The sequence below is a fragment of the Cibotium barometz genome, chromosome 26, assembly GCF_041138505.1.
Source record: "Cibotium barometz isolate CiBa-2024 chromosome 26, ASM4113850v1, whole genome shotgun sequence".
Lineage (NCBI taxonomy): Eukaryota > Viridiplantae > Streptophyta > Polypodiopsida > Cyatheales > Cibotiaceae > Cibotium > Cibotium barometz.
The window spans coordinates 25,411,732-25,428,964 of NC_141071.1; the positions used below are offsets into that span (position 1 = coordinate 25,411,732).

General features: G+C 46.4%; 1 protein-coding gene across 1 annotated transcript in view; it reads left to right on the forward strand.

Annotated features, from left to right (window-relative positions):
• Positions 1–2,022: 2,022 nt before the first annotated feature.
• RAD50 (DNA repair-recombination protein (RAD50)) overlaps positions 2,023–17,233 on the forward strand; it is a 76,953-nt gene continuing 61,742 nt past the window's right edge. The window contains exons 1-4 of the mRNA XM_086820436.1: positions 2,023–2,384; positions 3,100–3,186; positions 3,264–3,431; positions 3,554–3,729. Coding sequence (XP_086676562.1) covers positions 2,262–2,384; positions 3,100–3,186; positions 3,264–3,431; positions 3,554–3,729 — 554 coding nt within the window. The 5' untranslated portion in view covers positions 2,023–2,261. The remainder of the gene's footprint in view (positions 2,385–3,099; positions 3,187–3,263; positions 3,432–3,553; positions 3,730–17,233) is intronic.

Here is a 17,233-nt window from a genome sequence, read left to right on the forward strand (position 1 = left end):
TCGCTCGTGTGTCTGGACTCTTCACGGACATAGTACATGGCCTTAGTATCCTCCTGATGGACCGAGTTCATGGCCTCAATATCCACTCATGCGTTAGTGTCCTCCTCATGGACTGAGTACGTGGCTTCAATACCTACTAATGTGGTGGGGCCTCTCTATGTCATAAAGCAAGTCCTAGACTTGGAGCTAGTGTGTAGAAGGTACGGGTCTTTAGGATGGGAGTGCCTAGCTCTCTAGAGGACTTGTGATCTCTCGTAGAGTGATTCACAAGTATGTGGGGCTTGCATCCCACAAGCTTGGGATGTGCTCATTCAGTGGGGTTGACTACCATAATCATGGTCTATAGGTCTCATATGGACTGGATGTCTGTCAAGGCTTGCTAATGTGAAGGTTAAAGAAGTCAATGATGGATGTGTGGCATCTTGCCTCTTAGACATAAGTATGTCTCTATGGTGCTTGAGCTCTAGTAGGTATAATCCCAAACATTGGTCTCTGTTATTCATCACCTATGAACAAAGGCCCAAACACATATTTATGACATAAACTGAGTATGTAAGTATATAATGGTTCTCTAACTTGTCTCCTTCATGCTACTTAGCTTGCATACTTGTTTGTACCATGGGATGCCCCCTCAGCTCCTCAGTTGTACGAAGGTGATGTGGTGACACACCCTTAGCCGACAAATGGCAATTTTCATAGCATGGGACATATGTTTGTGGAGGTAACTATGCCTCTCCCCATGAATACATCCTTAGCGATCCTCATGAAGACTCTCTCTAGCTAGGATTGGGCCTAGAGATTCAGGGGAATCTTGGTTAGGGTTATCCATGTTTGGTTTGCATGAAGTTGAGTCAAATCCAAGTTGATGATTCGGTTGATCTTCTACTGTGAGAAATCAAGCGGAAGTCCAGGCTCTAGTCAAAGTGAGGTAGACAATCCATATGAAGGCCACTCAAACATATTGGTGGTGCATGTAGAATATTTGGTACTAAATGGCCTTGGAAACACTATCTCTCTAAGTGTTCAAGGGTTGCATATCCCAATGCGGGGGAGTAAAAGTGACTCGTAGATATACATATGGTATGAGCAACTCAAAATCATCTTCTTTGTATGTGAAGAATGTCTGGTTGCAACAAAGAGGAGGTGTTAAAAAAGCTTAATCTTGGTCTTCCCAAGATTTATCGTGAGCTCCCTCTCATCAAAAGGCTAGCAATGCATTCATGTGTCATTGAAGACTCTTGGTTGGATGAAGACTATGTTATTTGCATGTAGGAGGATGGGTACCATCCTTTGTGCTACCCACAATCGTGTGCCACCCAATCGGTCCATGAAACTCGAGATCTCATCACTATATAGCCCAAAAAGCATCAGGGAGAGTGGGCAACCCCATTTGATCTCAACAGTGTTACTTACTGATCTCTCCAAAAAGGTCCCTTGGATGCTTGAACCTTGTTGGTCACAAAAAACAAGATCATCTCAACTGAGAGAGAGAGAGAGAGAGAGAGAGAGAGAGAGAGAGAGAGAGAGAACTTTTACGAAATAACTGTCAAGAGTCCCTAATGCTCTACTCAAGCTTGATGGGCATTTAATGAATAAAAAAGCTAGCAAATTTTTTAAATGCCTTTAAAAAAATTACACTGTAAAGGTGGAACTAGCTATTTGCTGTCATGAAGGGCTACTTGTACTCTAACTCTACTTGTTCTATATAATACAAAAGACAACCCTCAAAATCATACAAAAGATCACGTTAAATTTTCCTTCTTGATCTTTGCTTAGCAAGTGTTGAAATTACTACTATGTTGGGCTTCTCACAAACATGAAAAAAGAGATGGAGCATTGGCGAGTGAGGCATGATGTGAAAACGATAATAAGATCCTTAGTCTCAAGAATGTTGGACAATTGACAATGATAATTGGCTAATTGTTGGAAGGGGAAATCGGCTCCACCCACTGGAGTGGGCCAGGGTGTGCACAAAAAAAAAAAAGAATGTTGGACAATTGACAACATTCTGGAGTGGGCCAGGGTGTGCACAAAAAAAAAAAAGAATGTTGGACAATTGACAACATTCCGTGGTAATATGCATAAATAGTATCTAACGTGTGTGAAAAAATAAAATAAAATAAAAAAAATAAATATATATATAGAGCTTTGTGACATATGTAAAGTACATAAACAGTAGAGGCTGTAGCCAGCGGGCGAAGGTTCACTTTGTCTTTCCTCCACGCTTTGAAGCTTTCTTTTGTTCTGAGGAGGAAGCAACGATGAGTACCGTGGATAAGATGCTGATAAAGGGCATTCGGAGCTTCAGCCCCGACAACACTCACGTGATCACCTTCTACAAACCCCTGACCCTCATAGTGGGGCCCAACGGTGCTGGGAAAACTGTAAGTGCGAGAGAGAGAGAGAGAGAGAGAGAGAGAGAGAGCTTTGATTATGCATCAGTCATTAAGGTGAAAATCTGAGACAGAGAGAGAGCTTTGATTATGCTTTATTAAGGTGGAAATCTGTCAGTTCCTGCTTCTGTGAGTTATTAGCAGAGAAGAGAGAGAGAGAGAGAGAGAGAGAGAGAGAGAGAGAGAGAGAGAGAAGGTTACGCCCATAACACACGTGACAACAAGGCGTGCTGTCCTTCTTTTCATTTCTTGCACACAATAAGGGCAGTTGTAAGGGTACTCCACACATGCAACAAGAAGGCATGCTGTCCCTCTTTTAGCTGGGAAAGCACATGTGCTTTTTCTTGTAGAAGTTAAAAACACTAGAAGTTGCAGGGAAAGAACCCCTGATATGCATAATAGTCCCTTAACATGAGATTGCAATTCACATACTCACACGTGGAGTGAACACGCCCCAAGGGCTCCCAGCAACAAGAGATTCTTTAGCCAGGGTGGCCTCTCATGAACTTGAAAATAAACAGTTATCTTGAATGCCATTGACCTCAAGAGTCCGACAAGGAGAATGTGATACCAGTTTGCTGTAAAAGGGTTTGGTACCAGATATCAGTGACACAAAAGAAACGACAGCTAGCTCTGTTGAAAAATTCAATACTAGCATAGCCCGTACAAAACGATCGTTGAAAGACTCAGTGCTTTATTTTTGCAGACAATCATTGAGTCATTGAAGCATGCATGCACAGGAGAGTTGCCACCGAATGCAAGATCAGGCCAAAGCTTTGTGCATGATCCCAAGGTAGAAACCAGTTTGGCTGAAATCTATGTTTTCTCTGTCCCAGGCTGTTTAATTCTTATACCTTTTGGTGCTTGTAGGTTGCCGGTGAGACAGAGATCAAAGGGCAGATCAAGCTGAGATTCAAAACAGCAGCCGGGAAGGATGTGGTTTGTATCCGCTCCTTTCAGCTGACTCAAAAAGGGGCTAAACTAGAATACAAAGCCATTGAGAGTGTGCTGCAGACCATTGATCCTCACTCTGGAGAGGTAAGAGGTGTTTCAAAATCTAGCATGCTAAGCTTACACTTGGGGACTTGTGAGAGCATGAGTGTTTATATTATGGTCTTTCTATTGACATTACCTTCTTCTATTTGTGCCTGGAAATACAGAAAGTTTGCTTGAGCTACAGATGTGCTGATATGGATAGGGAGGTTCCAGCTCTAATGGGAGTTTCAAAGGCCATTTTGGAAAATGTGATCTTTGTACATCAGGATGAAGCCAACTGGCCATTGGCGGAGGGATCAGTTTTGAAGAGGAAATTCGATGATATTTTCTCTGCCACTAAGTAGGTTGTGCTGATCCTTTGTGTAGCAAATTGACAATGTATGCCATGACTTGCTTTGACAATTTTGTTGTTTGCGATGTTTGTTGAAGCGTCCCACTTAGGGCATCCTCCATAATCTCCAAGCCAGGCTACATGCTTATCATAGACTCGCTATGGTATAGGATTAACACTTGGATGAATTGGGGTTCGCAGTCTACCAAGGAGAATTAGGTTATTGGACCCTAAGAATGACTTAATCAGGGTTAGCCAAGGTTGGTTTTTCTTTATAGGGTCAAGTGACTGCATATAACTGAGTGCTGAGGTGATGGAATGTTGCCTTGATCTTGGCCAATGGCTAGCCCATGAGTGGTTTATCAAGCCAAGGTTGGTTTTTCTTTATAGGGTCAAGTGACTGCATATAACTGAGTGCTGAGGTGATGGAATGTTGCCTTGATCTTGGCCAATGGCTAGCCCATGAGTGGTTTATCAACAACATCTGAACCACTCATGGGCTAGCCATTGGCCAAGATCAAGGCAACATTCCATCACCTCAGCACTCAGTTATATGCAGTCACTTGACCCTATAAAGAAAAACCAACCTTGGCTAACCCTGATTAAGTCATTCTTAGGGTCCAATAACCTAATTCTCCTTGGTAGACTGCGAACCCCAATTCATCCAAGTGTTAATCCTATACCATAGCGAGTCTATGATAAGCATGTAGCCTGGCTTGGAGATTATGGAGGATGAACCCGGGATCCAATGGCAGGTGGGGTAAACATCATGGTCATAAAAGTGGGGAGGCGTGAAACAGCGTGCTGAAGACTTGCGAGCTCCCCGAACCTCTGCCTCTGTCGTCTGTGTCGCCTCCCCTTCCTTCCTCCGCCCCCCCTCCTTCCTCTCCCGTTGTACATTGATTTGTCTCATAGGTCGAGTTCGGCCTCTAGTAGACGTTAATGCAGCTTTCTTTCTTTCTTTCTTTCCCTCTTTTCTTTTTCTTTTTCTTCTTTTTTCTTCCTTTTATTTATTTATTTATTATTATTTTTTTCCCTTTTCCACCCTCTCTTCCTTTCCTCCGCTGCCTTGCCTGCCTCTTCCCCTTGGTTCGGATTGCTCCTCATTTGGGTTCAAGTCGGCCTTTTTCTTCAATTAGCATCATGGCTAATCATTCTCCCTCGGCCGGGCAAACCATAGTTTTTTTCGAAGCCGAGCTCGTGGTCTTCTACACCGAAATAGAGAAAGACTCCAAAACGACCCTCATTGCCAGAATCTTTGGATCTCACCTGTCCCGTCTCCAGGCTCGAGACTGGGTCTTGGCGACTCTGCCCTCCGACCTCGCTCCACACTTTTGAGATGTCAGGTTGCTTGGAAGAGGTTTCTTCCAAGTGGATTTTGATTCTGAGGACGCAGCCTTAGAGGTTTTGAAGGGCAGCCCTTTGCCATTGGGCCCAAGGAAGATATTCTATTGAGGAAGACAGGAACTGTTTTCCGATTACCCTTAGATTCCCAGGTCTTCCTCGCGCATATTGGCCTATGTTAGAGGCCATCGGGTCTGCCTTTGGGCTGGTTCTTCAAGTGCCCCCCCTCCACGCCTTGCCGACATCTTCTGCCCAGGTGGTCACTGCCTCGGCGGATGCTGTTCCTAGGGTCATGATTCTTGCCCGTGACATTGAGCTCTTTGAGGACTATGTTTTGCTTCCGGGCCCTTGTGGCCCTTTGAAGCAACGTTTGGAGATTGCAAGTAAACCCGATCAATGCCGGGCTTGTCACCAACAGGGTCACTTTGCTCGAGATTGCCCTCGGGCTTGAGGTCGCAGGAGGCCTTGTAAGCGTGTTTCTCAGGTGCCACCTCCCTTGGTTCCTCCCCATCCTTCAGTCCACTAGGTTTGGCGACCTGTCTCTCACGCCCGTCCCCCTGGTGTGATTGATGGGAAGGCCTCCTCGGATCATGTACAGATAGATGATGTTTTTGGTCAGAGGGATGTGTCAGCTGATGCATCTTTGCAGAGAGATGATATCTCATATCAGGATGATTTTGTTGGGGGCGATATGCACGATGTTCAGCGCAGTGGGGATCATGTATTGCAGTATTTTCAGCATGATGCCATTGCCCTTGATGCTCCGCAGGGCGAACAGGTTTCTCTTACATATGTAGGTACTGTGCAGGGCCTCGGACAAGGGCATGTCAGTGGACTTTGCCTCGTGGATTTTCCCGTCCTCCAGCATTGTGAGAGGCGTCCTCAGGCTGCCCATCATCTTCTTAGATCGGGGGTCAAACCCTCTTCTCTTCCATGAGAATCGTCTCATGGAATGTTCAAGGCCTCGAGGGCTGCCCATCCGTGGTAGGAAGCGCCTTTTGAAGGACCAGCTTCACCATGTTGTTGTTACAGGAGGGTCTATGGATGTACTTTTGTTGCAGGAATACAAATTGGATAGATCTTAGTGTGGCAAAATTGGTAAGATGCTTTCTGGCCACACCTTCTGGTCCTCGGCAGTTGGGACTAGAGGGGGTGTTTGCATTTCAGTGGCAGCATCTGTTATGCCTCATGTTATTGGGCACGGTGTTATCATCCCTACTAGAGCACAATGGATCTTGATCATGCATGAGGGTCAGAAATTAGGAATCTTGAATATCTATGCACCTAACGTGAGAGGTGAAAGGGTGGCCTTTTGGGACACCATTACAAATGTCATTCCCCAAGTTGATCATTGGATAGTGGGAGGAGATTTTAATATGGTTGAGCAACCTTCTGACAAGAAGGGTGGACGCGAAGGGGGTTTACACCCTTTGGAGTGAACCTCATGGGAGAGGTTCAGGCTTTCCTTTTTTGGCAGGGATTGCTGGACTGAGGATGACTTCCAGAGAAGGCCAAATTCCTTATCTTTCTCTTGGCATAACCGCAGGAGCGGGGATGAGAGCATCTTTGCACGTCTGGACAGGTTTTATGTGGATGATTGGTCCTTGGACAGAGGAGGCACCATTGCTATTATGCCTGGCACCACCAAATCCGATCATTGCCCCGCCGTTTTGTGACTCAGGGAGCCTGGGGCTCGCTCGGCCTCTCCCCGTGTCCGTATCCTTGACTCTCTTTATCTAGATGCTGACATCTCCCTTGAGATGAGAGAGAGATGGAGATCTTGTGACGGTCTTGATCCTCGTCATAATATCGCGCTAGCTCTTGAGAGGACCAGCCATCATTATCATAGCACTGCCTTGTCCAAGAAGAAGGAGGCTCTGGACAAGGAGAGCTATTAGGCGTAGGATTGCTGCTCTTCGGAGGGAACATGAAAAGCATCCACATGCGTCTTGGATTACAAACCTCTTGACTAGAGGTAGAGCAGAGCTGCAATTGGCCATGGACAGGATGGCTGAGTTCGCCTTTCATGCGAACGAGGCTTTTTGGACTCAGATGGGTGGTAGATGCAACAAAGAGTTTTTTTCAGCACACAGGCCTTCCCATAGCAGGGATTCTGTGAGGTACTTGCAGGATTCACAGAGTGAGGTTCAAATTGAGCCCGATAAGGTTAGGGGTATTGCTTCAGATTTTTATCGGTCTTTGTTGACTGCAGAGGTGTCCTCTCCTCAGAGAGATGTGGCATGGCAGAAAGTTTGGGAGTGCATGCCCAGGCTCATTAACAGATGCTATGTGTTCTTCCCTGGATGCCTTTCTCGAAGGATGAATTCCTTCACTGTGATATGCAGCGGAAGTCTTTGTATTGGTTGATCCTGTCACACAATATGCTCACACCGTCTTCTGTATCCTGAGTTTCGTGAGTTTAGCAATCCATTTCATTTACTTCAAACTTTAAAGAGATGAGAGAGAGAGAGATATGAACACTGTACACCAGATTGGGTCCCGAATTACCCACTGAAGGGCCCCCTATCCCGATAACGAGATAGTATTTGCTTTATTACTTTAGAGAGAATGACTTTGGACTGTAGATAAGCCAAATGCAAGATCTCGGAGGATCGGAGTAAGGCTGATCTGTACACTGCTGTAGAAACACCTCGATGACTTGATCTCGAGCCTATGCACTCTTCCCAAGGGCATGAGGAAGGGCTGCACACCTGAGGCTCAAAGAAGAAGAAGGTGGACTGTTCTACACACTGTTAGAATGCTGAAAACACATATGAATGCTGTGTTACCTTCACCAGATGACTGCTGAATGTGTTGATGATGCAGAGAATGCTCGATACTGATGCAAACAGCAGATTCAGGGCTGGAAACTGCTGTGGACTGAATCTTCAAGGCTGGATTCTGCTGTAGACAGAAACGCAGGTGTCTGGAGAGGACTATGGACTGAAACGCAGCAGCAACAGATGATTTCAGGGCTGGAACTGTACGGCTGGAGCAAAACGCAGGTAGGCTGCTGTGAGGCTGCACCAAAACGCAGGTATGAAGGCTGTTTGCTACTGGTTTTCAGGCGTGGAACTATGATGAACTGTGGGCTGAATATGGGGGACTGTAAGGGACTGAATCAGGGCTGCTTTGGTGCTGAAACAGGCTGATTGAGGGCTGAGGACAAACACCTAGGGCTGGACTGAAGCTATGGTTCTCAAGGGCTGGAGAAGAAAGCTTATGGGCACTAGGGCATGGATTAGTCTTATGCTGAGAGCAAGAGAGAGAGGAGAGCTCTTAGCACAATGAAGACTGAATGAGCAAAAGAGGCTCTAGGCAAGCCTATTTATACTAACTGGGGGTTGGTCATTTAATAAACTTAATATTTATAAATGCCCAATAATGCAAATAATGATAAATAAATACTAATAAATATGGGAAAAATACCAGATAAATCCCAGTAAATTCCCTAAGGCTTTGGGGATGTTCTAAATGATGCACAGGCATATGTATGCATATTATGCAAGATGCAGAGTGCTTTCTGATGCAAACCCTAAGGCTTCTACTGACTCTACATGCATGAATGATTCTCTCCAAGTGGGTTAAGGGACTTGACTGACTGACTGACCCGCTATGGCTGAGGAATGACCTACGTAGCTCGTGCCTGACTTATCCTGGACTGAGGATGTACAATGGGGTCACGGCATACGACAAATATCATCCTATTGGGTTCTAAAACTGTACAAATGCTGCACTTCTGATGATGAGCCATCTTGTCACCATGCACTTAGTGCAGAGTGCATGTGACATTCCCTCCTGATTAGCTTGGCGGCAGGTTCATGGCTTCCAAGTAGTCCGCCAATAACTGGGGGTACTCCTGGAAGAACTCCTTGTCGAGCCATACGGCTTCGTGGGTGCCTCGATCTCGGAACTTCGTATAGAACTGACGAATCCGTCGACCGGAACCATGCTTCCATCGATGGAGAAGGATCTGCTCAGGCTCAATAACTTCTGCCTCGTCTACCACGTCTGGCTGCTGTTCATCTGAAACATCAAACACTTCTGGACCAACATATGGTTTTAGCCAAGAAACATGGAAAACATCATGCATTGTCCAACTGGCAGGCAACTTTAACTTCATTGAGACATCACTTATCTTCTTAACTATTGGAAAAGGGCCAAAACTACGGAATGAAAGCTTGGGACAACGTTTGCCCACTTGTTTCAATCTCTGCTTCATGATACGCAAATAGACCCAATCCCCTTCCTTGAAGTGGACATCTCGTCTAGATTTATTTGCCTGTCTGCTATATGCTTCCTGAGCTTTGGTCAAGCGGTCTTTAACTGACTCAATGATCTCGGAAAATGCTTCCGTGGTTTTATTAGCCTCTAAAGATGGAGACACCATTCTCGTCAAAAGAGAAGAAAAACGGCGACCAAAGGCTGCTTGATATGGAGTCCGTCCGACACTGGATGAATGCGTGTCGTTTAAGATAGCTTGGACCAATGGAAGATAGTGCTCCCATTTGGACTGCTGGTCATGACAATATGACTTGAGGACATCAAAGGCCAACTGATTATAAATTTCTGTCTGGCCATCTGTCTAGGGATGGAATGCACTAGACAACTGCAACTTAGTTCCAAAGTTTTCAAATAATGCCCTCCAGAAATGCGAGGTAAACTTGGAATCTCTGTCTGATGTTATGGTGCTAGGCAAACCACAAATTGGATACCAATGCTTGAGAAACAGACGGGCTGCGTCCTCGGCTGTGGCCGTATGCTTGCATGGGATAAGCATGCAGAACTTACTAAAGCGATCCACAATGGTAAAACACTGAGTGTTACGGGATCCAGTGGATGCTGGTAGAGGCCCTACAAAGTCCATAGATATGTCGATAAAAGGTCCGATGGGGATAGGCAAAGGTTGAAGTAAACCTGCCTTCTTTGTATGGGGAACCTTGACTTTTTGACAAATCTTACAGGCTTGTACATGTGCATAGACATCACGCCTCATCTTTGGCCAATAAAAGGACCGTTCTAATTTCTCGAGGGTACTGTTGATACCCCTATGTCCTCCAACTAAGGAGTCATGGGCATCATGGAGAAGAGCAGAACGCTTTTCTCGAGTAACACAGAGACGGTTCTTGTAGAACAACCAACCGTTCTGTACTGAATAGTGGCCAGGCTCAGAAGTGAGGGCCAAACTATACTGAGTACCAAACTCAGGGGAGTCGACATATTGGTCTTTCATACTATCCAAGTCCTTCCCCGTGATTTCGAGAATGGTAGCTTCTTGGACTGCCTGGATGCTGGACTTTCGACTGAGAGCATCTGCTACTGGGTTATGCTTACCAGGGATGTATTCAATCATACCTCCAAACTGTTGGAAGATTTGACTCCACCTCGCCTGTCGATCACTCCACTGGGCACTTGGCATAGTCTGAAGCCACTTAAGTGCTTGGTGGTCTGTTTTCACTGTGAAAGCCTGTCCATAAAGAAAAGGCTTCCAATGTTTGAGCGCTGTGATCACACCCAAAAGCTCTTTGTCATATACCGAATAATTCTTTTCGGCGACATCCAACTTTCTACTGTAATATGCCACGGGTCTATTGTCCTGCTGGAGGACTGCACCTATGGCTACATTGCTGGCATCGGTGATGACCTCGAAAGGTTCGTCCCATGATGCTAACTTTAATACCGGTGCTTCTGAGGCAGCTTTCTGGAGTGCACGGAATACATCAAATGCCTTACCTGTAACTGAGACTTTCTGCTTGCGAGTCTTCACCCCCTTGAGCAAGTCGGTAAGAGGTGCTTCAAGGTTGGAAAACTGATGGACATGTGTGCTATAGGCCTGACAAAGACCTACGAATGAACGGATTTCTTGGGCGGTCTTAGGAATATCCCAATCTAAGATCTCCTGAACCTTTGAGGGGTCCAGTCTAATCCCATCGGAACCGATGATGTAGCCCAAATACTGAACTTCCTTAACACCAAAGATAGACTTTTTGGCATTTATGTAGAGCTGATTATCTCGCAAAAGTTGCAAGACTTTCTCCACATCTTTCTCATGCTGCTCCGCAGTGGCTGAGAAGACTAGTATGTCATCAAGGAATATGAAAACACACTTCCAATGTGGACTGCGAAAATCCTAGACATCATCTTATTGAACGTTGCGGGTGCATTTGTAAGCCCAAAAGGCATGACTACGAACTCGTAGTGACCACGCTCTGTCCTGAAAGCTGTTTTTGGAATGTCAGCTTCAAAAATGCGGACCTGATGGTAACCACTCTTGAGGTCGATCTTAGTGAAAAACTTAGCACCGTCTAAACGCTCCAAAATGTACTCTATCCTGGGCATAGGAAACTTGTTCTTGATAGTGAGTTTGTTTAATGCCCTGTAGTCTACACAAAGGCGTGCAGACTTGTCCTTCTTTTGGACAAATAGGATAGGTGCAGCAAATGGGGAGGAAGAAGGCCGAATGAATCCGGCTCGGAGAAGCTCAGATAACTGCTTTTCCAACTCGCCCTCTAAAGTCTTGGAAAGACGATAGGGAAACCTGCTAGGAGGATCTGATCCAGGGACCAAATCAATGTGATGGTCCTCAAGGCGAGAGGGTGGGAGACTGGGTGGGAGATCGTCCCTAAGCATAATGTCCTGGTGTCTGGATAGGAGGTCTGCTAACTGAGGGACTGAAGATGTAATGGATGCTACTAATGAGGGAGGGTCTGCTTGAGCACGAATATAAAGGAGTGCTCCTTCTGCTCCCTTGCGGATAGCTCGTCGGGCCTGGAGATGCGAAATCAATGGGATGCCAAGAATGCTTCTATCCCCACGAATCATGACAGGCTCAGGAAAACCTTTACAAATAGTAAAAGTGTCCTGCCCCCAATCGGGAATAGGCTCATACTGACGGAACCACTGAATTCCTAAAATCATGTCACATCCTAACAGAGGGGAGACGATGAAATCTCGTTGAAATGAGGCCTTCTGAACTTCAAAGGCAAACTGCTGTGCCTTCTGGGAAATGTGGGTGCGAAGACCAGGTGTAAACCCGTCCACATCCAAATGATATGGGACTAAAGTGCAGTTCAATTTATTAGCCAACTGGGGAGAGATGGCGTCTTCAGAACTACCCATATCGAAAAGGACTACAAACTGTCGGCCCTGGGCAGAGCCATAAGCTCGGATAAGGCTCTTCTGAGCAGCATCGCTCTCACCCTCCTGCTTAGCATCAAATACCACGGATGGTATAGGATGCATGGAAGGTAAAAGTTGAACTGCATTTGAGGTAGTAGGCGGGGCTGGAGGAGCTGGGGAAGCTGTGGCAACTGTGGCAGAAGGAGCTTTGGCAGCTTGTGCCGCTTGCCATTTGTGGCAATCCTTCTTACCATGCCCTATAATATGACAGAAAAAACATCTATTTTCTGACTGATACTTCTTTTGCTCCTCTGGAGGAAGATAACCTCCAGTAATGCCTGCTTTAGCCTTTTCATCAGGGGTTTTCTTAGGTTCTTTATCCTTCTTACCCCCTGAACTGGAGCTATTACTGCTGTCCTTCTTAGCATCTTTAGAAGATGCGTTACCTTTCCCTGACTGTGCAGCTAATTGCTGCTGCTGGGGTTTGGTACTGGACTGAGATGTCTGCTTGGGCTTGCCCCCGTTGAGCTTCATTTCTTCGTTCTGTGCGAGAGTCAGAGCCCGGTCATATGTACTTGGTTCAAAGTTACGAACTGTGAACCTAATGTTGGAGTCCAATCCACGAATGAATTGCTCCATCTTGGCCTGCTCAGATAACCCTAACTGCTGTGCTAAAGTAATAACCTTACCGGAAAACTGAAGCACTGGGGAACCGTTCTGTCTGAGTCCATAGAACTCGTCTTTCAGACTGGTCATGTACTGGGGCGGGAGAAATCTGGTCTTCAGGTCATGGACAAAGATGTCCCAGTCAAAGGCTGTGACACCTGTGGCCTGGTCAGTATGAATACTAGACCAATGCTGCCACCAAGTGACTGCCTCACCAGTGAGATGGGGAGCCGCTAAGTGGACTTTGTCTTGTGGGTCTGTGATCCTAGCTAATGGAAAATGTGCATTAAACTGATGAACAAATTGATTAACTGAAGAATGATCACACTTACCATCATACTTGCTGAAATTCGGTTGACTGCGAATGATGGTGGTTGAAGCTGCTGCGGGATGCTGGCTGGTGACACCTATGACTGGGGAGACTGAGGAGAGCTGCTGATACCTCAAGTGTATGGCCTCCTTTTCCCGTTGGTGTTCGAGTAACATACGTTCTCGATCAAGCTCACGTTGGTGTTCCCGAGCGGCGAGTTCAGCCTGACGCCGGTCTTCTTCGATCCTGCGTTGGGCTTCCTCATAGTCCCGTCTTTCTTCTTTTTCTCTTCTCCTTCGGGCCTCGTCCTCTCTCCTTTGTTGTTCCATCTGAAAGAAGAGGGAGATGTAGTCGGGTGCTGCTGGAGGTGTAGAAGGACGTGCTGCTGCTGCCTCCAAGAGTTGGAGACGCTCCATGAGTAGCTGGTTCTGAGCTCTTAGAAGAGCTATGGTGTCTGCTGTAGGCGGAAGAGCAAGGTCTCCTTCGGGGGAGACGTCTTCCGGCTGATGAGTACTCTCTCCTGTAGACATGATGCTGAAGTCGGTGGTCGTGCCGGAACGCAATCTAACCATCCGAGGATGCCCCCACGCTAGGATACGGTGTGTGTGGACTATCTGAATCTGATACCAATGTGATATGCAGCGGAAGTCTTTGTATTGGTTGATCCTGTCACACAATATGCTCACACCGTCTTCTGTATCCTGAGTTTCGTGAGTTTAGCAATCCATTTCATTTACTTCAAACTTTAAAGAGATGAGAGAGAGAGAGATATGAACACTGTACACCAGATTGGGTCCCGAATTACCCACTGAAGGGCCCCCTATCCCGATAACGAGATAGTATTTGCTTTATTACTTTAGAGAGAATGACTTTGGACTGTAGATAAGCCAAACGCAAGATCTCGGAGGATCGGAGTAAGGCTGATCTGTACACTGCTGTAGAAACACCTCGATGACTTGATCTCGAGCCTATGCACTCTTCCCAAGGGCATGAGGAAGGGCTGCACACCTGAGGCTCAAAGAAGAAGAAGGTGGACTGTTCTACACACTGTTAGAATGCTGAAAACACATATGAATGCTGTGTTACCTTCACCAGATGACTGCTGAATGTGTTGATGATGCAGAGAATGCTCGATACTGATGCAAACAGCAGATTCAGGGCTGGAAACTGCTGTGGACTGAATCTTCAAGGCTGGATTCTGCTGTAGACAGAAACGCAGGTGTCTGGAGAGGACTATGGACTGAAACGCAGCAGCAACAGATGATTTCAGGGCTGGAACTGTACGGCTGGAGCAAAACGCAGGTAGGCTGCTGTGAGGCTGCACCAAAACGCAGGTATGAAGGCTGTTTGCTACTGGTTTTCAGGCGTGGAACTATGATGAACTGTGGGCTGAATATGGGGGACTGTAAGGGACTGAATCAGGGCTGCTTTGGTGCTGAAACAGGCTGATTGAGGGCTGAGGACAAACACCTAGGGCTGGACTGAAGCTATGGTTCTCAAGGGCTGGAGAAGAAAGCTTATGGGCACTAGGGCATGGATTAGTCTTATGCTGAGAGCAAGAGAGAGAGGAGAGCTCTTAGCACAATGAAGACTGAATGAGCAAAAGAGGCTCTAGGCAAGCCTATTTATACTAACTGGGGGTTGGTCATTTAATAAACTTAATATTTATAAATGCCCAATAATGCAAATAATGATAAATAAATACTAATAAATATGGGAAAAATACCAGATAAATCCCAGTAAATTCCCTAAGGCTTTGGGGATGTTCTAAATGATGCACAGGCATATGTATGCATATTATGCAAGATGCAGAGTGCTTTCTGATGCAAACCCTAAGGCTTCTACTGACTCTACATGCATGAATGATTCTCTCCAAGTGGGTTAAGGGACTTGACTGACTGACTGACCCGCTATGGCTGAGGAATGACCTACGTAGCTCGTGCCTGACTTATCCTGGACTGAGGATGTACAATGGGGTCACGGCATACGACAAATATCATCCTATTGGGTTCTAAAACTGTACAAATGCTGCACTTCTGATGATGAGCCATCTTGTCACCATGCACTTAGTGCAGAGTGCATGTGACATTCACGCACTGCATGCTCTTTCCAATGGTTCATGCCCAGGGGATGATGGTCTTTCTCCCGCCTTCTTTATTCTTTTTTGGGATCTTATTGGAGATGCTATCACTATTGCCCGTCAGGAAATGTGGTTGTCGAGTATGATGCCTCCATACCTTATCCCCAAGGGTGGGGACAAGACTGACATCAAGCAATCCCCTTGGGGACAAGACTGACATCAAGCAATGGAGGCCCATCACCCTCCTTGGATATGCATATAAAATCTTAGCTAAAGCCTTGAGTATAAGGTTGCAGCCGATTCTCCAAAGGACTATCCATGATACCTAGAATGGGTTCCTCCAAGGAAGGAGTATATTTGATAACATCTTTTCTTTCTGGGAAGCTGTCAAGGGGGCAAAGTCTAATCAGCAGCCTCTTGCCATTCTTTTGCTTGATTTTGAAAAAGCTTATGACAGAGTGGATTGGGATTTTTTGGAGGGCACTATGGCACACATGGGGTTTTTCCAAAACTGGATCATAGAGGTGTCCTGCCTATACAAGGAGGCTCATAGCACTGTTTTAGCCTGTGGGGGGCGTGGTGAGCGGTTTCAGATTTCCCGTTCAGTGAGGCAGGGCTGTCCCCTTGCCCCTTTACTGTACCTCATTGTAGCTGAGGCTATGAGCAGGTTTCTTCGGGTTGCCCCTGGTGTTGTGGGTCTCAGGCTGCCTTTATGCACGGAGGAAGAGTTTTTGGACTATGAGTTAGCAGATGATACGGCGTTGTTCCTTGAGGCTTCACATGCTTGTTTATGTGCTTTCCGGACAGCCTTGGAGGCCTTTTGTTTGGTAGCAGGAGGTACTATCAATTGACATAAGTCAGTTGGTTTTTGGATCAGTGATTCTCCTCTTGGAGATTGGGGTACAGATGTTGGTTTTACTTGGATTGAGAGAGGATGCTCTGCCAGATACCTTGGTCGTTAGGTGGGCGTTGACATCTCTTCTGCACAACAGTTTGCTCCAGTGCTCTCAAGCATTAAAAGCAAACTTCATCACTGGAGTAGGAGGAAGCTCGACTTGGCCTCTAGAGCTTTGGTGGTTAACCAAGTTTTGCTAGCCACGACTTGGTTTATCGCTTCGTGCTGGATTTTTCATAAGGGCTGCATTGGCCAGCTTCGTCGCCTTATTCGGAACTTTCTTTGGTCGGGGCTTGATGGAAATGAGGGCTAGAGTTGCTTGGGAAACCATTATCAGGCCTAAGCAGGAAGGGGGATTGAATATCATTGACCTTGAGGTGCAATGTAAGGCTTTGCTTTGTAAGCTTGTTGTTAGGGGCTTTCTTCCAGGCACTTAGCCGTGGAAGGACTTTCTCATGCAGCAAGATCACGAAGTGTGTCCCTGTTCGCGGAGGTGACTGGACTCTCATGAGGCTCACGCTTTATTTTTTCGGATGCAGTTCACCGCTCCCTCTCATCCCCCTTGGTTAGGTCCCTCCTACGGGCCTGGGATTGCCTGAGGAGTTTTTTGGTACACACCCCCCCGCGTTCAGCGGAGGAAGTTAACCGGCAGCCCATTCTGTGGAATGATTTGATCTTAGATGTGCATGGTAGGCCTCTTGGGGTATCTATGCATATTCTTTGGGCTGGCTGGGAGACCCTATGCTCCACAGTGCTGGCTTTGAAGAGGCTTCAGAGCCTCACCGAGGTACAGCGATTGGATTTCACGCAGCATTTGAGAGGCTCTAGCTGGAGGATTGCACAGATTGATGCAGCCATTCCCAACCACTGGATTACTGGATCTTTCTTGGAAGGCCGTCATCATTCTTGGTTTGGGGTTTTTTTTGGGAGAGGTGTTCCTCTTCAGGTTATGGGTCTCCCCTTGCCTAGGGAGGATGATGTACCGGTCTTTTTTTCTGTACAAGATGGATGGCAGCTGGAGAGATGTGACGTGCAGGACCTTATTGAGGGCCCCTAGATTTGTCCAGTCAGAGTTGTTGGCAGGTTAGGGAAGCACGTC